Here is a 22,016-nt window from a genome sequence, read left to right as displayed (position 1 = left end):
TCTCAGTTATTTCTTGCTTTCTGCTAGCTTTTGAATGTGTTTGCTCTTGCTTCTCTAGTTCTTTTGTGATGTTAGGGTGTCCATTTTAGATCTTTCCTGCTTTTTCTTGTGGGCATTTAGTGCTATAAATTTTCCTCTACACACTGCTTTGAATGTGTCCCAGAGATTCTGGTATGTTGTGTCTTTGTTCTCATTGGTTTCAAAGAACATCTTTATTTCTGCCTTCATTTCGTTATGTACTCAGTACTCATTCAGGAGCAGGTTGTTCAGTTTCCACGCAGTTGAGCGGTTTTGAGTGAGTTTCTGAATCGGAGTTCTAATTTGATTGCACTGTGGTCTGAGAGAAAGTTGGTTATAATTTGTTTTTTTTTTTTTGAGACAGAGTCTCGCTGTTGCCCAGGCTGGAGTGCAGTGGCGTGATCTCGGCTCACCGCAGGCTCTGTCCCCCGGGGTTCACGCCCGAGTAGCTGGGACTACAGGCGCCCGCCACCTCGCCCGGCTAATTTTTTTGTATTTTTAGTAGAGACGGGGTTTCACTGTGTTAGCCAGGATGTGATCCGCCCGCCTCGGCCTCCCAAAGTGCTGGGATTACAGGCGTGAGCCACTGCACCCGGCCAATTTCTGTTCTTTTACATTTGCTGAGGAGTGCTTTACTTCCAACTATGTGGTCCATTTTGGAGTAAGTGCGATGTGGTGCTGAGAATAATGTATATTCTGTCGACTTGGGGTGGAGAGTTCTGTAGATGTCTATTAGGTCCACTTGGTGCAGAGCTGACTTCAATTCCTGGATATCCTTGTTAACTTTCTGTCTCGTTGATCTGTCTAATGTTGACAGTGGGGTGTTAAAGTCTCCCATTGTGTGGGAGTCTAAGTCTCTTTGTAAGTCTCTAAGGACTTGCTTTATGAATCTGGGTGCTCCTGTATTGGGTGCATACATATTTAGGATAGTCAGCTCTTCTTGTTGAATTGATCCCTTTACCTGTATAATGGCCTTGTCTCTTTTGATCTTTGTTGGTTTATATTCTGTTTTATCAGAGACTAGGATTGCAACCCCTACCTTTTTTTATTTTCCATTTGCTTGGTAGATCTTCCTCCCTCTCTTTATTTTGAGCCTATGTGTGTCTCTGCACGTGAGATGGGTTTCCTGAATACAGCACAATGATGGGTCTTGACTCTTTACCCAATTTGCCAGTCTGTGTCTTTTAATTGGAGCATTTAGCCCATTTACATTTAAGGTTAATATTGTTATGTGTGAATTTGATCCTGTCATTAGGATGTTAGCTGGTTATTTTGCTCGTTAGTTGATACAGTTTCTTCCTAGCATTGATGATCTTTACATTTTGACATGTTTTTGCAGTGGCTGGTACTGGTTGTTCCTTTCTATGTTTAGTGCTTCCTTCCGGAGCTCTTGTAGGGCAGGCCTGGTGGTGACAAAGTCTCTCAGCATTTTCTTGTCTGTAAAGGATTTTATTTCTCCTTCACTTATGAAGCTTAGTTTGGCTGGATATAAAATTCTGGGTTGAAAATTCTTTTCTTTAAGAATGTTGAATATTGGCCCCCACTCTCTTCTGGCTTGTAGAGTTTCTGCTGAGAGATCTGCTGTTAGTCTGACGGGCTTCCCTTTGTGGGTAACCCGACCTTTCTCTCTGGCTGCCCTTAACATTTTTTCCTTCATTTCAACTTTGGTGAATCTGGCAATTATGTGTCTTGGAGTTGCTCTTCTCGAGGAGTATCTTTGTGGCATTCTCTGTATTTCCTGAATTTGAATGTTGGCCTGCCTTGCTAGGTTGGGGAAGTTCTCCTGAATAATATCCTGCAGAGTGTTTTCCAACTTGGTTCCATTCCCCCCATCACTTTCAGGTACACCAATCAGACGTAGATTTGGTCTTTTCACATAGTCCCATATTTCTTGGAGGCTTTGTTCATTTCTTCTTACTCTTTTTTCTCTAAACTTCTCTTCTCGCTTCATTTCATTCATTTGATCTTCAATCACTGATACCCTTTCTTCCAGTTGATTGAATCAGCTACTGAAGCTTGTGCATTTATCACGTAGTTCTCGTGCCATCGTTTTCAGCTCCATCAGGTCATTTAAGGACTTCCCTACACTGGTTATTCTAGTTAGCCATTCATCTAATCTTTTTTTCAAGGTTTTTAGCTTCTTTATCATGGGTTCGAAATTCCTCCTTTAGCTCGAAGAAGTTTATCTCACACCAGTTAGAATGGCAATCATTAAAAAGTCAGCAAACAACAGGTGCTGGAGAGGATGTGGAGAAATAGGAACACTTTTACACTGTTGGTGGGACTGTAAACTAGTTCAACCATCGTGGAAGACAGTGTGACGATTCCTCAAGGATCTTAGAACTAGAAATACCATTTGACCCAGCCATCCCATTACTGAGTATATACCTAAAGGATTATAAATCATGCTGCTATGTATGTTTATTGTGGCACTATTCACAATAGCAAAGACTTGGAACCAACCCAAATGCCCAACAATGATAAGACTGGATGAAGAAAATGTGGCACATATACACCATGGAATACTATGTAGCCATAAAAAAGGATGAGTTCATATCCTTTGTAGGGACATGGATGAAGCTGGAAACCATCATTCTGAGCAAATTATCGCAAGGACAGAAAACCAAACACCGCATGTTCTCACGCATAGGTGGGAATTGAACAATGAGAACACCTGGACACAGGAAGAGGGCAACACACTGGGGCCTGTCATGTGGTGGGGGGAGGGGAGAGGGATAGCATTAGGAGATATACCTAATGTAAATAACGAGTTAATGGGTGCAGAACACCAACAGGGCAAATGTATACATATGTAACAAACCTGCACATTGTGCACATGTACCCTAGAACTTAAAGTATAATTGAAAAAAAAAGAAAAAAAAATACCATGAGGAATTACTAATATTATCCTCATTTTACAGTTGCACTGAAACATAGGTAACTTGCCCAAGGTCACACAATTCAGTGGCAATGCCAGGACCAGGAGGCACAAAAGCCGATATTATTAATCACACTTTTACACTGCGTTTCCATATAGGACTGTCCTTCGGCTACGAAGTGGCAGATTTCTGATGTGTGGCCTGTCAACATACACAACACATGCACATGCACATAGAAGATAATTTATCATCCAGAGAAAGTGCTCACATAACTTTCTTTGTGGTTGATACCAGTGCTTCACTTCTTTATGGTGGGCCTAAATGGACACATACCACGAAGTTGTGTCCATAATCTTTTGTTTTCAGATGAAATAAACATTTGGTCATCATATTCATGTTACTGGCTCCAGGAAGATACTAATTCAAACTAGAATCATAACACCAGCTTTGACTGGATTCCAGGGTAATCTTAACTTGTGGCTACTGCTATCAAGCTAGCTAATCCCCAGTAGTCTTTTGAATCACGAAACATCCTTTCCAACCATTTCCTCCAACCAGTTCCTATATAAAATCAAAGTTCACACCTGTAATCCCAGCACTTTGGGAAGCTGAGGTGGGTGGCTCACAAGGTCGGATCAAGGCCATCCTGGCTAACACGGTGAAATCCCGTCTCTACTAAAAACACAAAAAATTAGTCGGTTGTGGTGGCACGTGCCTGTAGTCCCAGCTACTCGGGAGGCTGAGGCAGGATAATCACTTGAACCCAGGAGGTGGAGGGTTGCAGTGAGCCGAGATCGTGCCACTGCACTCCAGCCTGGGCAACAGAGCAAGACTCCATCTCAAAACAAACACACACCAAAGTTCAGGGTCAAACTGCCCTCTTGTGGTGAAATATTGCTATCTGTTTGGTCTTCAATACTTGCCGTTCCCATGTTAAGTTTACAATCCGTCTGGCATTGATTTTTTTTTTTTTTTTTTTCTGAGATGGAGTTTCGCTCTTGTTGCCCAGGCTGGAATGCAATGGCGTGTTCTCGGCTCACTGCAACCTCTGCCTCCCAGGTTCAAGTGATTGTCCTGCCTCAGCCTCGCCAGTAGCTGGGATTACAGGCATGCACCACCACGCCCGGCTAATTTTGTACTTTTAGTAGAGACGGGGTTTCTCCATGTTGGTCAGGCTGGTCTTGAACTCCTGACCTCAGGTGATCCACCACCTCGGCTTCCCAAAGTGCTGGGATTACAGGTGTGAGCCACTGTGCCTGGCCGTCATTGATTTTTTAATTTTTTTTTTTTTTTTGAGATGGAGTCTCGCTCTGTTGCCCAGGCTGGATGGAGTGCCAGTGGCATGATCTTGGCTCACAGCAGCCTCTGCCTCCTGGGTTCAAGCGATTTTCCTGCCTCAGCCACCTGAGTAGCTTAGATTACAGGCACGTGCCACCATGTCCGGCTAATTTGTGTACTTTTAGTCAAGATGGGGTTTCACCATGTTGGTCAGGCTGGTCTTAACTCCTGACCTCATGATCCATCCTCCTCAGCCTCCCAAAGTGCTGGGATTTTTAAAATATTTTTTACAACAGCTTTATTGAGTTATTATTCACATACCATGCTTTAAAAATATACAATTCAGTGGTTCTTAGTATATTCACAGAGTTGTGCAACCATCACATCTAATTCCAGAACATTTTGATCACTCCTCCCAAACTCCATAGGCATTGACTTTAATGTAATGGCATATACATATATAGAAATACATATATAAACCAATTATTCTGGCACCATTTCCATTCTTTCCCCAGGGACTGCAACATCATCTGTCATAAATCAACTTTTCATGTCTGTGTGAATTTGGTTTTGATCTCCCTATTGAAAAACTGGTGTACAGTATTTGTCTATCCCTGCACAAATTATTAAAGCAAGTTTTGCCATTCTGTTATCCTTCCTCATGAATATCTTGATTACTTTTGGCCCTAACTCATGAAGTTCCACAGAAATCCCAATTGGAATCTTAGTTAAAATTGTGTTGTCTATGGACGAGTTGAAGAAAATGGACACATTTACAATACTGACTCTGTTCCACAAAGATGGTATTACTTTCTACTTGTTTAAAAATGTTTTAAATGAAGTTTTATAATTTTTTTGTTATAAGCATCCCTAGATATCTTACATTTTTGTTATATTCATTGTATTCCTGAATCCTTATTATTTAATGTCACTGAAAATGTACTTTAAAAAAAGAAGAACCTGTTTTTCTTACCATTGGTTGCTGGTATGTTACATATTGTTTTTTTGGGAAGCCTATCCATGGAATCTTCTTGATTTTCTATGTAATTATATCATCTTTAAGTAATGAGAGTTTTGTTTCCTTTTTATCTTATAATTTTTATTTCTTTCATGCTTAGATGTGTTGGTGAGAATCACCAGCTCAAAGATGAGTAGATGTGGTGGTCTTAATAGGAAGCTCTGTCTTATTCCCAAGCTGAAAGGGAACAAGTTTGACCTTTCAGTAAGATGGTCATTATAGTTTTTACATATCCTTTATATTTTAAAAATTCTTTGCTGTTTCTCCTTTGCCAAGAGTTTTTTCATAAATGGATTTTGAATTTTATCAAATGCTTCTCGCAAATCAAGATAGATGATCGTACTGATTCTGATTTTGATCTGTTAGAATGGCAAATTACATTACCATATTTGATCAAATCAAAGATTCTATCAATTTTAAAACACGTCATTATTTTATGTTTCAGCAAGGAAGAAAATAAAACAGCTGCCCTTTGAATATTCCAATTTGTAATATGTTTTCTTAAAAGGGCATCTCTAAATTGATAAAAATACAAAAAATACATTTTCTAAAGATAGAACTGCCATGCATTCCTGAGATTAAACATACATTTATTGTGATATATGCAATTGTTAATACCCACTGTCTCTAATTTGCTATTTTTCCATGTTTAACAGATTTGGTTATTTTTAATTTCTGTACTGTTACTGTAAATTTTGGCAAGAGCTTTATACTTTCTGTATAAAACTGGAATTCAAAGAAACATGGCATATTTAGCAAAACTCACAACTCAACTATTCTCATTAATAAAACTCTCTAGGCTTGGTGGCTAGAAGGTTTTATTACTGCCTTTTGTTTTCGTTTTGTTTGAGACAGGGTCTGTCAAGTCTGTCACCAGGCTGGTGTGTGGTGTCATGATCATGGCTCACCGCAGCCTGTACCTCCCAGGCTCAAGTGATCCTCCCAACTGAGTAGCTGGAACTTGAGGCATGCACTACCACACCGGGCTGATTAAGAGTTTTGACAGCCGGGCACAGTGGCTCACGCCTGTAATCCCAACACTTCGGGAGGCCGGGGGCAGGTGGATCACCTAAGGTCAGGAGTTGCAAGACTAGTCTGTTCAACATGGTGAAACCCTGTCTCTACTAAAAATACAAAAATTAGCCAGGCATAGTGACAGGTGCCTGTAATCCCAGCTACTCAGGAGGCTGAGGCATGAGAATCACTTGAACCCGGGGAGACAGAGGTTGCAGTGAGCCGAGATCATGCCACTGCACTCCACCCTGGACGACAAGCGCGAAACTCCATCTCCAAAAAAAAGTTTTGACTATTGAGTCAAATCGGGTGTGGTGGCTCATGCATGTAATCCCAGCACTTTGGGAGGTCGAAATGGGTGGATCAGTTGAGCCCAGAAGTTTTGAGATCAGCCTGGGCAACACTGCGAAACCCCATCTCTACTAAAAATACAAAAATTAGCTGGTGGAATAAGCCTGCCATCCCAGCTACTCGGGAGGCTGAGGTGGGAGGATAGCTTGAGCCCAGGAGGTCAAGGCTGCAATGAACTATGATTGTGCCACTGCACTGCCTGGAAGACGAGTGGGACCTTGTTTATCTATTTAAATTTATTTATTATGTATTAAACTTTTTTTTGAGACAGAGTTCTGCCCTTGTTGCCCAGGCTGGAGTGCAATGGCGCGATCACGGCTCACTGCAACCTCCGCCTCCCAGGCGCAAGTGATTCTCCTGCCTTAGCCTCCCAAGTAGCTGGGATTACAGGCGCCCACCACCACGCCTGGCTAATTTTTTGTATTTTTAGTAGAGACGGGGTTTCTCCATCTTGGCCATGCTGGTCTTGAACACCTGACCTCAGGTGATCCACCCACCTTGGCCTCCCAAAGTGCTGGGATTACAGGTGTGAGTCACCACCTTAGCCAAATTTAAACTTTTTTTGAATTTTAAAGGATTAAGTTTGAAGGATTTAAAGGACCATTTAAATTTTAAATACATTCAATCAATAGTCAAAACTCTTTTTTTTTCCGGCCATACTCTTTTAGAATCTCAACTTTGGGCTTTGTTTATTCTACGGTATGGTTGTTTCTTAATTTCTGCTGTTATCTTTGTTATTTCTTCTTTCTCTTTCAGTTGGATACTTAGCTCGTTTTCAGCTTTTTATCCTAATATAAGCAAGAAAGGTAATACTTGCATTTTCTCCTACATGCTGTCTTGGCCGAATACAAGTTTCTATGTATAGTTTGTTTTCATTACGTTCTGAATTATGCTCTGATCTTTCTGATTTCTTCTTTTGACTCCTGAGTTATATCTCCTAGTATTGGATTTTTACTATTCATCTTTATTAATTTTATCCTGAATTGCACACAAGGTGATCTGAAACAGATTTCTTACCTCACAATAAATGAGTGCCTCTGCTCTCTTTGCCCCAGCCTTACCCCTAGGGGTATCAGTGAGAGTACATGAGATTTTTTTCCTACCCAAGTGAATGAGGTCAAGTAAAACAAACAAAAATCCAGACTAGGTACAGAATGACTCTATTTGAAATGGTTATTAAAATAGTGCTATGCTCTGAATGCTTGTGTCCCTCCCAACCCCACAAATTTATATGTTGAAATCCTAACATACGAATGATGATGGGTCAAGCCTTTGAAAAGTGACTAGGTCAAGAAGGTGAAGGCCTCATGAGTGGGATTAGTACCTCTAAAGAGGCCCAAGAGTTTCCCCTGCTTCTTCTACCATGTGAGGACAGTGAGAAGGTGCCCCACCAGACACCAGACCTGCCAGCGCTTTGATCTTTGATTTCCCGGGCTTCAGAACTGTGGGAAGTAAATTTATATTGTCTATATGCTATCGACTTATGGTATTTTGCTATATATAGCAGCCCGAATGGATGAATACAAACAAGGAGAGAGGAACTATTGCGATAGTATCAGGGAGACTATTGCAATAAGGAGAATGCTTCAAAGGTTAAGATCTGCAAGCATCTCAAAGATCAGATAGAAGCAGGCTTTTCTCTTTTTCTCTTACAAGGAGGAATAAACAGGCTAGAAAAAAACTAATGTGGAAGAGAGGAGCAGGTGACGTTAATGGGACAGGTGAGAAGCGAATGTCCTTCCTGGTGGCTAGTCAATTTTCAGGAGGGGTGGTTAAGGAGGGACTATTCCACAGTCCAGTGCTGGCTCAGGCTGAGGGTGGATCAAAGTCCAGTGGCTTACGGGGAAGGGAGAAGCATAAAATTGGGTCAAGTTAAAGGGCATTTTGTCCAGATTAGTCTATGGCGACAAACAGTTCAACTAATTATTTTGAGGCAAAGAATGGGATTTGGAGGGTCTGAGTCTGGCTTTATCATAGGTAAATGAAGGTGTTATTCACAGTTCTAGTGGTTCTTTGCAATAAGCCATTTCCTGAAATGTAACAAGGAGGAGGGATTTCTTAACTGTCACTGTTTTCCAGAAGCACAGGGCTCAAGTAAAGGTTAATACTGTAGTCAGTGGCCAGGTACCACATAAGCAGGAGACAGGGAGACAAGTTGGGGAGTGTTTTACATGTCATACTACTACCTCTCTACATTAAGCATGTCCTCAATGGGACTATTCTTGCTGGCATTTGTGTATAGGGGAATTACAAGTATAAGGATATCTATTCCAGCAACATATCTGAAGCAGAAGCCATGATCACAATGCATCATCAAGCCAACCTGAAGGGTCTTAGCTACCAAGTTATATTTATCTCCCCACCTCACTGGTTACCTTGCCCAGTCCCCAAGTTGAATTCAGGTGCCCCTTCTCCTTACTGGACCAGTTATGATAGTAACTTAGGCACCTGTATTCAAAGAAATCACGAAGCTTTTCATTCCTCCTTTCCCACAGGCTTCCAGAAAATTTCAACAGGGGCGTCGAGTCTGTGGTCCTTCAAGAATAGAGAGAATATGGCTTCAACCTAAGGATTTTTCTCCTTTAAACAACTTAGATATGGGTAAAAGAAGAGGGACCAGGGAATGCAAGACACATCAGTCGTTTTTGGTCCTCTCAAAGCCGGGTACCAGGCAGTAAGGTCATTGCTGATAAATCCATTTTGGCTTTGAGAACCCCCGAATCCAACAGTCATATCCACACAGCTTTCCAAGTGGAGCTAAGGGGTACACAGGCCTTGGCTGACCTGGACTTAACTGGCACTACAATAACCTCATTTAGCAGTCAAGGCTTTAGGGTGATGTGGTTAGTCATTTTTTTAATCCTCTTTCTCCTTTCATTCTTTCACTTCCCTAACTCCTCCCATATTTTGTGTAAATGCTAATTCCTTGATCAAATTCCTTATTGCTATAATGTTTGTAGTAGCATTTTTTTTCAGAGCTACATTCCATTGAGTCTACCTCACACTGACATGTTTTGCTACCAGAAGTGGTAGCGGAGACACAGAATCTTAAGAATGGAAATCTGGAATTTGTTCTCTGACCTGACTGGATTAAAAGGCAATAATGTTTCCATTGCCAAGGTAATTGACAGTCTATGGTAAAAGTTACTTATCACTTGTAGTCACTTGGTTAACTAATGCCTAGACACAGGGTTTACTTACATTAAATCAAAGTTAAATGCCAGAATATCCTTCCTTGGTATACAGGGAATGGTATCAAGGACATAGAAATTTTGGGGTGAAATTATTATACATAACTTACTTACTCACATCCTATCTTCTCTGGAAGGATCCAGAGGACACTCTCTTCATTAAGGCTTTAAAAAAAAAAAATCATTAAAAAAAATCATTGGCAGGGGGTACTATTCTTGAAAGGCTCTAATGGCTATTATCACAGGTCAGGAATGATAGTAAAGGATACTCCCATTGAAACTGGCTCCTGGCCGGGCGCAGTGGCTCATGCCTGTAATCCCAGTACTTTGGGAGGCCAAGGTGGGTGGATCACCTGAGGTTGGGAGTTCGAGACCAGCCTGACCAACATGGAGAAACCCCGTCTCTACTAAAAATACAAAATTAGCCAGGCATGGTGGTGCACGCCTATAATCTCAGCTATTCAGGAGGCTGAGGCAGGAGAATCGCTTGAACCCGGGAAGCGGAGATTGCGGTGAGCCAAGATCGTGCCATTGCGCTCCAGCCTGGACAAAAGTGAAACTCCATCTCAAAAAAAGAAATTGGCTCCTTAAATTCAGTGGAGATGACGGGAGTTAGGATGTAGTTAAGGCACAAGTGGAAAGATTTAGCATCCAGAAACAAAGAGAGTTTGGTTACCATAACTGGCAGCAGAGCAAGATGGTAATCAAAATGGTTTCACCCACAGAAATCTTTAGGGTTAACTGATGGTGGTGCCCCTAGAACTGAAATAGAGAAGCAGGATATTAAACTTTTCTTAATTTACATATGAAAAAAGCAAACTGTAGGTCTAGTGTATAAAGGTCTATCTTTAATTACAAGCCACAGCTTTTTATCCAGTTTTTAGATTTAAATCAGCTTAGATCATTGACATTTAATTATTGCTGTATTAATGAAATAAAGTAAAATTTAGGTTTACTATTGTTTTATTCTGTTTCTCGTTCCTGGGTTACCTGAATCTTTTTTAGTATTCCACCTTAATTTATTAATGCTTTTGAAAATAATCTGTGTAGTTTTTTAGGGAAAAATCTGTGTTGCTCTAGGGATGATACAAATACTTAATTTTTTACAGTCTACTGTATAATATCAATATCTTGAGGTCAGCAGTGTGGCATTAGCCTGGGCAAGAGCGAGACCCCATCTCTAAAAAAAAATTAGCTGGACGTGGTAGTACATGCCTGTAGTCCCAGTTACTGAAGAGGCTGAAGTGGGAGGATCACCTGAACCCAGGTTGAAGCTGCAGTGAGCCATGATCACAGAACTGTACTTCAGCTTGGGTGACAGAGACTTCACCTTAAAAAAACAAAAACAAAAACAAAAACCTGTATATCCTCTACAGAGAATCACATAAAACAATGTTAATTTTTTTCTTTCGAATAACAAATGTAATTTTTAAAACCTCAAGTCTATTATATTTACCCTATACATTATGCCTTCTTTATTCCTGCCATTCTAAGTTTCCTTCTGCCATAACTTCCCTTCTTTTTAAAAAGCTTCCCTTGACAATTCTTTTAGAGCAGGTTTACTAGTGATAAATCCTGTTAGTTTTCCCTCATTTGAAAAATGTCTTGACCTTTTCTATTTGTACCTTTTTGACTCCTTTATAATACTTAGGTACTCTGAAAAAGTTTTCTGATCGAATCTTCTCTCCGCCCAAAACCATAATGAAGAGTACAGATTTATGCCAAATGTCTGTGATAGCAAAGTGTTTTTAATAAACATCAATTAAAATACACAGTTAAAAGTTCAAAAATTTTCTATGACTAGCCAATAAATTGCAACTTTTACAGCTAATGCTGGTGTTCCTGAAATTTGAAACATAGTACTTTTCAAGAACTGTGGAAAAGCTTGATTACAACAAAAGTAACAGGCAGTGTTCTATTGTTCCTGTTTTCTCCTGAAACTTAAACTCTGAATAGCAACAGATTGCAGCAAGTGTAGCTCAGGATATTCTGAAAAATACAGCCCCAGGAGATGGCCAGTTAAAATGTGGACCACATTTCAATTCCACCTTTCCAGTGGAGATAATCAGTAGACTCAAAGAGATCCAAGGATTGGATGAGTAACCATAGTTGAAAATGCTGATACAAATTATTATTTCGCAATAATAAACTGAGGTGAAATGGTGCCAAGTAACTGATGTAGTGGAAGTATGTTCTGGTCTGACTAGAATATAGCAATAAAAGTTGAGAGGTTAATAACGGCAAAAGAACCTTCAGATAAATGGAGAATGAGAAAGAATTGATGATTCAAAAAACATACTTCATTGTGATGACAAGCAAATTAAGGAGAAGGATGAAAAAAAGTAAGGTGAAAAGAAATAGGAAAAATAGTTCAGGACGTAGAAAAACTCTTTCACAACAGCAAGGAAATTCTCTTGACAGAGGATTTCTTGGTAAAATAAATGTGGAGATGAACTAGAACAGGTATGAGGTTCTAGCAGAAGAAACATTTGCATAAATGTGACTTTCTTATCCAGCCACACTAATTCTATTTCTTAAAAGCAACACAATTTCCAAAACTTTCTTGCTCAAAGCTCAGATTTACACAATGCCACCTTTAAGAGGCAGGATACTAGCTAAACTAAAATGTCCCTTATGTCTGTTCTTACTATCTTCTCCTCTGGCTTGAGATGTTTTGATTTGTAAAAGTACTGGCCAATACAACAAAATGGAGACATAAATTATGTCATAAACAGAATTTTACATGTTTCCTTATATTATGTTCATTAATGCATTATATGCCTTAATAATTTCACTCAGTTAAAAAATGATGGTGTGACGGTTTAAAGCTGGTTCAATCATGATTTTATAAGCTTATTTATCAAGAGTGAAAATAGAAGACTATTAAAAATAGCTAAAAAGGTAACGTGTCATAGTGTTTAATGTTTCTGTAATTGTTGGTAAGGCTTGTATCTAAGTCTGATGCAGAATTCTTAATGGCACTCAAATAGTTCTTTTCTCAGCCACATGGTATCCACTGGTGCTATGAGTCTGGAAGAGACTGGCTATGGGTACCACTTCTTGTCTTCAGCTGTGACTGTGCAATATCAGCAAGTGCACTTTGTATCTTTTCCAGAAGCATGTCTCCTCGATAAACAACATCCTCCAGACATGTAGCAGCTTCATGGTTTTCTTCTTCTAGCTTATACAAGCTAGCAGCCTTTATAAGACACAAATTTTAAAATCTTTAGAGTTTAGAAGGAGAGAAGCTGTCGCAGATGTGCTTATTTTTAAATCTGGATGACTCTGCAATCATTGTGATATATTTTTCAGTAAAGAAATTCTAAAAATCAGATAACTTTTAAGAATTTTCCCCATGTGAATTATTAAAAAGAATGACTTTTCAATTAGAGATCTCTACATATCCGTAAGTGACTCCCTTCCACACTACGTTTAGACACCATTATTCTACTCCACATCTAGAATGCCACCCTCCTCTCATTCTTCACTAGGAAAAGAGACAAAATTGAGGAAAATAAGAGGTTTCCTTATAACGGATATTTGAATATTATAACAAAAGGTGCTATGATTTGAATGTGTCCCCTCCAAAATTCATACATTAAAATCTAATCCCCAATGTGATGGTATTAAGAGGGAAGGGGCCTCTAAGAGGATATTAAGTCATGAAGGCAGAGCTCTCATAGATGGAATTAGTACCCTTAAAATGTGGCTTGAGGTTGAAGAGGGAGCTCTTGCTCTTTTGCCCTTCTGCCTTTGGCCATGTGAGGAAACAGGAAGAAGGCCCTCAACATGGCCCTAAACATGGCACCATGTTTAATAAAAATTCATTACTCATGCACAATGAGTAATAAATGCCTTGATCTTGGACTTCCCAGACTCCAGAACTGTGAGAAAATACATTTCTGTTCTTTATCAATTACTGTCTCAGGTATGTTGTTACAGCAGCACAAATGGACACAGACAAAAGGTATTAAATCTACCTCCTTTAATTCAAAATTCTCTATTACTGGTAAAATTCTCAAAGGAATAGAGGCTTACCTGTAAAGCAGCTGTAGATTCTTCACTGGGTAAGGAATCTATCAAAACATCAATGTCTTTTGCTGTTCGTGCAATCAGTGCTGCAAAAAGCTGGGCATACTCTAGAGAAAGATACTGCTAGATTAGGATATTAGAAAACCTCAAGTTTTCAGAAACAGATTTTAAGTTAATGAAACCAGAAACTTTATATAGCTTTTTCTGCCCTAAGATTCTAATGATTTGGCCAGGTGTGGTGGCTCACGCCTGTAATCCCAGCACTTTGGGAGGCCAAGGCGGGCGGATCATGAGGTCAGGAGTTTGAGACCAGCCTGACCAACACGGTGAAACCCCATCTCTACTAAAAATACAAAAATTAGCCAGACGTGGTGGCATGAGCCTGTAATCCCAGCTACTCAGGAGGCTGAGGCAGGAGAATTCCTTGAACCCGGGAGGCGAAAAGTCGCAGTGAGCCAAGATCGCGTCACTGCACTCCAGCCTGGGCGACAGAGCGAGACTCCATCTCAAAAAAAAAAAAAAGAAGATTCTAATGATTCTAATGATTAAAATATACACCAATCCTGTTACACATTTAGCTCAAATTGGAAATTAAGCATAATGTATGTCATTTCATTTATTATGACAATATAGTGGTCACTTGAGTAAAGAAATTTATAAATGGTATGCCTTCCTTGTCAAGGTCCCTCACTCAGCTAAATTAATAAAAATTCTCCTCTAAAGGAGTAACAATCTATTATCTGACATGAACCAGAATTATGAGATGTTAGGTGAATTGACTGTAAATTTTTTACAACAAACAAAACTTGTAATATCCTCAAACAACAATATTTTTAGAAACAAAATAAGCTGAATTTCTCAAGAAATCTAATTTTAAAGGATTACCAAAAAATGTGAGAGTCAAACTAAGAGAAGCTAAGAAAATCTGTTTACCTTCTGTAGGGTTAGCTGGCTGGTCTTTGTTAATTGCTGTCTGAATATTACTGAAAGAGGCAGGAGGACCACATTGCTGCAATACTCCAATGGCATTACAAAACTGATCTGCAAGCTTAGGCCAAAGAAAACATATCAAGGTTAGAAAGGACTTGTCAGTTTTAAGGACTTTATTGGTAATGGCAACAACAATAAGTTTCTGTAATGATAATCCCTGAACATGGGAATAAAACAGAAACGAGTGATTGTTGATAAAATAAGCCAGTTATTATTAATGCTGATTAAACGTTTTAATTTCGCAAAGAAACTAAGTTTGGTATCAATCTAGGTAAAGTTAAATTTTATATACATCTAGTTGAAACAGTTGAAATACAAAATAATCTTTCTTTTCTTGTGATAGTAAAATGATAAAAGAACATTGGCCAATACTTATTGTAAGCCACAAGTAAAGACTTTTTGGGGATAGTGATGGAAAAGAGTACCATGTTTAATAAAAATTTATTTCTCATGCACAAAGTATGATTCCTTTTCTGAGACTGGGGTAGTTATAAGTGTAACGAAATAGTGAGGAAAAGGCTGCTCAGAAAAGCACCTTAAGTAAGCAGAAATGTATTTGTTCAAGACTCAATTTTTAAACTCTTGTACTCTAAAACTTTTAAAGATTGAGAATAGCAATTCCTTACCATCTCCAAATTAAATATACCTATCCTCCCTACCAATTTCTCTCACCTAGTCTTGACCTCTCAAACCTCCTATTTCTAATAAGCATTTCCATTGAGTTTCTCTGCCTTTGTTTCAATGATAGAACTCAAAGGCAACTGTTTCCTCTGTTTAATATTTAATTTGTATTCAAAGTCTCCTAGTCAACCAGTCTAACTTCAGATTCTTACTTGCCTTTGATCTTCAAATTCTGCTAATACTACGAATCTTCCTCTTTTCCTTCTATCATTATTGTTGCTTAGTTCAACCAATTATCTCACATCAGAATTATTACAATAGTCTTCTTGTTGTTTTCCAGTTCACCAGGTTATTTATTTTACCCTGATCAAAACACTTGAGCTTATTCCACCACTGTCTTCAAGATAAATCTCCAACTCAGGCTGTTTTGAAGCTTTCAATAATCTAAGTCAACTCTACTGACTCGTTTTCCACTACTCCTTCATATTTACCTAACCAGTCATAAAGTCACTTATGACTAAATGGCTTTGCCCAGGTTTTGCTAATTGTAATGGAGCAATAAGTGCTCAGATGCTATACAAACCTAGATCCTAATCCTAGCTCTATTAAGCCAAGCAGCATTATTCATTTTTAAATTGGATTACATTCTCCTATTACAGCATTGTTGTAATAGAGGAAACACACCCAAAAAATATTCAGCACAGTGTCTATCTTTTCCATCCTTCAAAAGCTTTTAAGATCCATTTAGTCAACAAAAATTTATGGAAAATAACTATGACAAGTACTGCATATAAACACTATAGAGACATAGTGAATGCGACATAGCTGCTGCACTCACGGTTTTCAGAGGGCAGAACAAATGTTAAAATTTATACAAATAATTCTGATTAGGATAAATGCTAAGAAGATTCCCCCTATTTTGGTTCACATCACTCCATATTCCAATTTACATCAGAACCTGAAGCTGAAAATACTCAATTCATTATAACTCCCTAACCACACACTGTTTTTCCATCACTAACATGTCTCCTGAGTATATGACATTTTTTAACCTCCTTTAGGAGTATCTCTTTGTAAACATGATAGTGCTTATACACAGTAGGCACTCATACTAGTTATCCTAAAGGCTTTTCTCCAAAATCCAATTATCATTATGCCTAACCTGGAGTTAAGGCCATATTCACTCTGTCCTTATCCTTCTAGTTACAAGACATGTATGAATATGCAAATTTTTCCCTAAAATAAGATTTCTATCTAGCAGCATCATTACAATTTGATTTTGTAAAACCTCAAAGGAGTAGTTCCCTGAGGAAGGCTGGCTGGCAGCCCAGGCAAGTCCCTGCAGGGTAGAATTTATCTTGGTGAATTCAACACCTAGAGGCTGGTCCTCTCAGCTTAAAAACTAGTGTTATTCACCCAGGGTAGATCAGTTTTATCACAAGTAGATTCACACTCTTCAAGTGTACAAAGCCTGATGTATTAAGAAAAATGCCAAGTTATTAGCTTACAGTGAGGAAAAAAAAACTGGCAAGGAAACCAGGTACTTAGGTTTTCCTATCAGCATGTTTTCTCTCTAGCCTCTTATTTAGGACATTAAATCACAATCAGACAATGAGAAACATAACTATCAATGGAAAACTATTTAACAGAAAACAATGTAACTCATAATGGTAGTAAGTACACCCACTGCCGCATGGGAATACCCATTGACGTCTTGGTCAACGGGATGCACATATTATGTCAGTCCCCTATGGTTATATAACAAAGCTGAAAAATTCTTACTGCCTAGTGACATCGTAGCAGTCCTAACGCTGTAGCGCAATGCGTTCCTTAGTGCTTGTGGTGATGCTGCTGTACATCAACCTACCGCACTGCCAGTGTATGAAAGCATAGCACATACAATTATGTACAGTCCATGACACTTGATAATGATACTAAATGACTTTGTTACTGGTTTATGTATTTACTGTTTTATCGTTATCTTACATTGTACATCTACTTTTTAAAACAGAAAAAAAGTTATCGCCAAAACCATGCATTTCTCAGAACATAACCCCTTCATTAGGGGCCCATGACTGCGCATGCTCCGGCTTTGCTTCTACTTTCCACTCAGGCATAGCGTGGAGGAAAAATAACCAGAAGGAACAAAGCTAGGGAGCTACTTACAAGACTTGGCCTTTAATAGAGAGTAGAATTTGGGGGAGACATTAAAAAGGACTTGTAGGCCGGGCACGGTGGCTCACACCTGTAATCCCAGCACTTTGGGAGGCCGAGGCGGGAGGATCGCTTGAGGCCGGGAGTTCGAGACCAGCCTGGGCAACATGGTGAAACGCCGTCTCTACCAAAAATACAAAAATTAGCCGGGCGTGGTGGAGGGCGCCTGTAATCCCAGCTACTTGTTTGGCTGAGACAGGAGAATCGCTTGAACCCGGGAGGCGGAGGGTGCAGTGAGCAGAGATCGCGCAACTGCACTGCACTCCAGCCTGGGCGAAAGACACTGTCTCCAAAGCAAAAAAAAAGAAAAAAGAAAGACTCAAACGGAAAGACATACGAGGATTAGAAGATTTCCTATCATAAAGATGTCCCCAAACTGATGTATTCTGAATGGTGGCCAAGAGACAAGAGATGGAAGGAGACTCTGGGCCCAAAGGAACGAGCTAAGATGAAAGAAAATCTCTCACCTCAACTCAGCATCGCTCCCGCACCAACCTGAAAGCGCTGGTGAAGGAATATTCTCGGCTGACATTTCATTACAAAAACCCAGTCATCCAGAGCATGAGATCTCCCTTGGTGGATTAAAATTGATGAGGAAAGAAAAAAGCTGCTGCTTCTCCTCCCAGCCCCCAAAAGAAAGAGATCCCGTAAGCACCACTGACAAGAAAATAAAACTGTCCTCAGGGAACACGACAGGACCGCGCAGCTCACAAGTCCTGGCGGCCTCACCCGGACAAGAACCATCTTCCCGGTCTCCTCAAGCGAAAGAGGCTGCTCCCTCCCGCACCTTCAAGCACCGCCCGGCAGCCGGCCTCAAACCTCCGAGTTCGCGGTGGCGCATCCCGAGAGAGCGCTTTATGCCGAAGCCCTGTCTCTCAGTCCGCTTCCCACTTACAAGTTTTGCCTCTTGGGCCCCTTTCCTCCCTTGCTTTACCTCAGGAAAGAGAAAGACAGAAGCTAATCGAATGAAATTCCTCACCGAATTCACAGCGTCTTGAAGCTGCGTGAGCCGATCCGCCATGTTCCTCCCGCAGCAAACGGACGCCAAAACAGCTGCTCTTCCGCGACTGGGCAGCTCTGGCACGCGTCATGGCCAATCACAGGGCTGCGTCCTTGGAAGGGGTGGGGTCGGAGAGAACTCCCCGCCCCGTCAGAAGTGGGTGGTACTCCCGAGGCGGCCTTTCTAGAGCGGGCTACACCTGAGGACAGGCTGGATCTTTTGAGTAACTGGGGGAATGGTCTGGGTTCCAATCGCTTTGAAATACAGTCCAAGGGATGAAATACTCCCCTTGGGGTTGTTAGGTGTTAAAGGCTTCAGAGATTGTTGGATTCTGCGGGGATTTTCTTTTTTTTTAGTGATTTCTCCTACCCTCTCGTGTTTATTTATTGACCAAATTGAAGAGTAGATATATTATTTATTTATTTATTTATTTATTTGAGACGGAGTCTCGCTCTGTCGCCCAGGCTGGAGAGCAGTGGCGCGATCTAGGTTCACTACCAGCTCCGCCTCCCGGGTTCACGCCATTCTCCTACCTCAGCCTCCGGAGTAGCTGGGACTCCAGGCGCTCGCACCACGCCCGGCTTTTTTTTTTTTTTTTTTTTTTTTTGTATTTTTAGTAGAGACGGGGTTTCACCACGTTAGCCAGGATGATCTCCAACTCCTGACCTCGTGATCCGCTCGCCTCGGCCTCCCGAAGTGCTGGGATTACAGGCGTGAGCCACCGTGCTTGGCCAAGAAAAATTAGCTGCACAATTTAGATTTAGAGTTGGGACTTATTGAAAGTTTAAGTGTGAAGAGTGATAATCGAAACTTGGTATTTATGGAAATTTAGCCTGAGGATAGTCTGGTAAGAAATGAGTTTGGAATTGGCAAATAACAGGTTTGTAGACTTCAAACAAACTCTCATATCCTCTTTCTCAGGCTGATTATCCGTTATTACCTTCCTGTGGCTGCGGAGAAGGTGGAGGACACAGTCCCTGGGGAACTCAGCTTGTTGGATTTATCCCAACACTTGCTGGGAAGCACCACTTCTGCTTCACACCCATGCCCTACCCTCATCCCCAAACAGTCTACAGACTTACTGGAGCCTCATTAAGAACGTGGATGAGGCATGCTCCCCATAATGGGACTAATGAGAAATCACTCTATAATTTGTTTTCACTGTAACTTGGGGGGAATCTACAACCTTCTCCTCCCACCCTCACTTGAGAGTGTACCTTACTGAATGCCTGCCACTTGCCAGGAAGTATATCCAGTGCTCAGTTTGCAAAGATGAGTAAGCCAAGGACTCACTAAGGAAGGTTTTGCAGTTGTCCAAGATTAAGATGAGCTGGGCCTAGAATAGGGTGTTGACCCTGATAAGTGAGGAAAGAAAGACTAAAATATATTTTTGAGAAAAAAAATTAATATGGATTGGTGACTAATTGGATATAGTTTAGTCCACTCCGTAAGAATACTAAGTTTGCAGCCTGATTGAAGGGAACTTGGGCACTTGAAGTAGAGAAGCCACTTCAAGACAACTCACATTGTGACACAGTTTTTGTCCTGCCATTATCTTCCTAATAGGTCTTCCATGCCTCCACAGAGACCTCAGGTTGATGTCCAATTATCTCTGCCTGGTTTTCAAGATTTACTATAATCTGGCTCCAGCAAACAGACCCAGCCTCAACTCTTGATGATTTTCTGAGTGACATAATCTATTTCAGCCAAGGCCCCTGACTCCTTGGATTTCCTGGTTCTTCAGCCTCTTTCGGCCACGGATCTTTTTAAGAATCAGGTAATAGCTGTGGACCCTTTCCCCAGACCAGACTCTCAACTTAGCCTACATTTGAAAAGGGGTTTATGAAGCTCTTGAAGCTGTAGACTTCAAGAATAACCCACCTGCCAAATATAGTCTGTGCATCTAGCTCAGGATTTCTCAATGGCCGCACTCTTGACTTTTCAGGCTAGATTATTCTTTGTTGTGGGATGCTGACCTGTGCATCGTAGGATGTTTAGAGCATCCCTGTCCTCTACCCCTGAGATGCCAGTAGCATCCCCCCAATCCATTTATGCCAACATAAAGTATCTCCAGATAGTCCCAACTGTTGCTGGGGGGCAAAATTGCCCCCAGTTGAGAACCACTGGTCTAGCTCTTTCCTCATTCTTTACCTTTCCCAAAGCAATTTCTTTCCTGCTATTTAATCCTTACCCTACCTTTTTAAGTTTTACACTTCTCATATAAATTTTATGAATTGCTAGAGTCCATAGGGACCTCTCCTTTCTTCCTTTCATGATTTGGACACTTTCTCATTTGCTTTTTCATTTGCTTCTCTTGCATCGCCAACTGGATTATATGGTTTTAGGAGCAGGAAGCCAGTATTACAGATCTCATATTTTAAACACACAGTTTTGGTGAGTACTTTCTTTGAAACTTTATATTATTAAAAGTTTCAAAGATATAGAAAAGTAGAGAGTAGGCCGGGCGCGGTGGCTCACGCTTGTAATCCCTGCACTTTGGGAGGCCGAGGCGGGCGGATCACGAGGTCAGGAGATCGAGACCATGGTGAAACCCCGTCTGTACTAAAAAATACAAAAAATTAGCCGGGTGTGGTGGCGGGCGCCTGTAGTCCCAGCTACTCGGAGAGGCTGAGTCAGGAGAATGGCATGAACCTGGGAGGCGGAGCTTGCAGTGAGCCGAGATCGCGCCACTGCACTCCAGCCTGGGCGACAGAGTGAGACTCCGTCTCAAAAAAAAAAAAAAAAAAAAAGAAAAGTAGAGAGTATAGTGAACCTTGCACACCCTTCACCAGCTTCAGCAGTGAGCCTCTCAGTCTTGTAAATGCTTTGGTTTTTATGACTGTAGCAACTATTTTTTCAGAAAAACACCTTTAACAATTTTTAAATACCTTTATACTCACAGTTGCAATTTATTAAATATCTAAACTGTTCCTAGTGCTGGGATGAATAACTATAAATAAGCATTTTTCTATACCACACTCTTTGAAATTCCCAAAACATATTATGCTGTTTTACAAAAATGCACACCATATAAAAACACCTATAATTCTTTCTTCCTTGTATGAAATGTCCACACTTCCATCCACATCTCCACTTTGCTCCCTTGGTGATTGTCCACACAGTACTCAAACCTTATTTTATTATTTATTTATTTATTTATTTGAGACAGAATCTCATTCTGTCACCCAGGCTGGAATGCAGTAGCGCGATCTCAGCTCACTGCAACCTCCGCCCCCAGGGTTCTAGTGATTCTCCTACCTCAGCCTCCAGAGTAGCTGGGGTTACAGGTGCCCGCCACCACACCTGGGTAAGTTTTTTGTATTTGTGTAGAGACGGGGTTTTGCTGTGTTGGCCAGGCTGGTCTCAAACTCCTGACTTCAGGTGATCCACCTGCCTTGGCCTCCCAAAGT

At 40.6% G+C, this 22,016-nt stretch overlaps 1 protein-coding gene across 4 annotated transcripts in view; it reads right to left on the bottom strand.

Annotated features, from left to right (window-relative positions):
* MED21 (mediator complex subunit 21) overlaps positions 1-18,663 on the bottom strand; it is a 40,173-nt gene extending 21,510 nt beyond the window's left edge. Inside the window, exons 1-8 of one of the 4 annotated variants that reach the window (XR_009214604.1) lie at positions 18,586-18,663; positions 14,715-14,829; positions 13,788-13,888; positions 12,804-12,948; positions 10,965-11,079; positions 10,426-10,511; positions 9,864-9,914; positions 3,480-9,093 (exon numbers count right to left, since the gene is read on the bottom strand). Coding sequence is in view for 3 of the 4 variants with exons in the window: in XM_032159882.2 (XP_032015773.1) it covers positions 11,003-11,079; positions 12,804-12,948; positions 13,788-13,888; positions 14,715-14,829; positions 18,586-18,627 (480 nt within the window). In the remaining variant the exon portion in view is untranslated. The other 3 variants (XM_032159882.2, XM_032159881.2, XM_032159883.2) reach the window with 3 other exon arrangements.
* Positions 18,664-22,016: the final 3,353 nt, after the last annotated feature.

The sequence above is a fragment of the Hylobates moloch genome, unplaced genomic scaffold (genome assembly GCF_009828535.3).
Source record: "Hylobates moloch isolate HMO894 unplaced genomic scaffold, HMol_V3 SCAFFOLD_8, whole genome shotgun sequence".
Classification (NCBI taxonomy): domain Eukaryota; kingdom Metazoa; phylum Chordata; class Mammalia; order Primates; family Hylobatidae; genus Hylobates; species Hylobates moloch.
The sequence above is the reverse complement of the archived record's forward strand: the minus strand, read 5'-3'. Positions and strand labels throughout refer to the sequence as shown.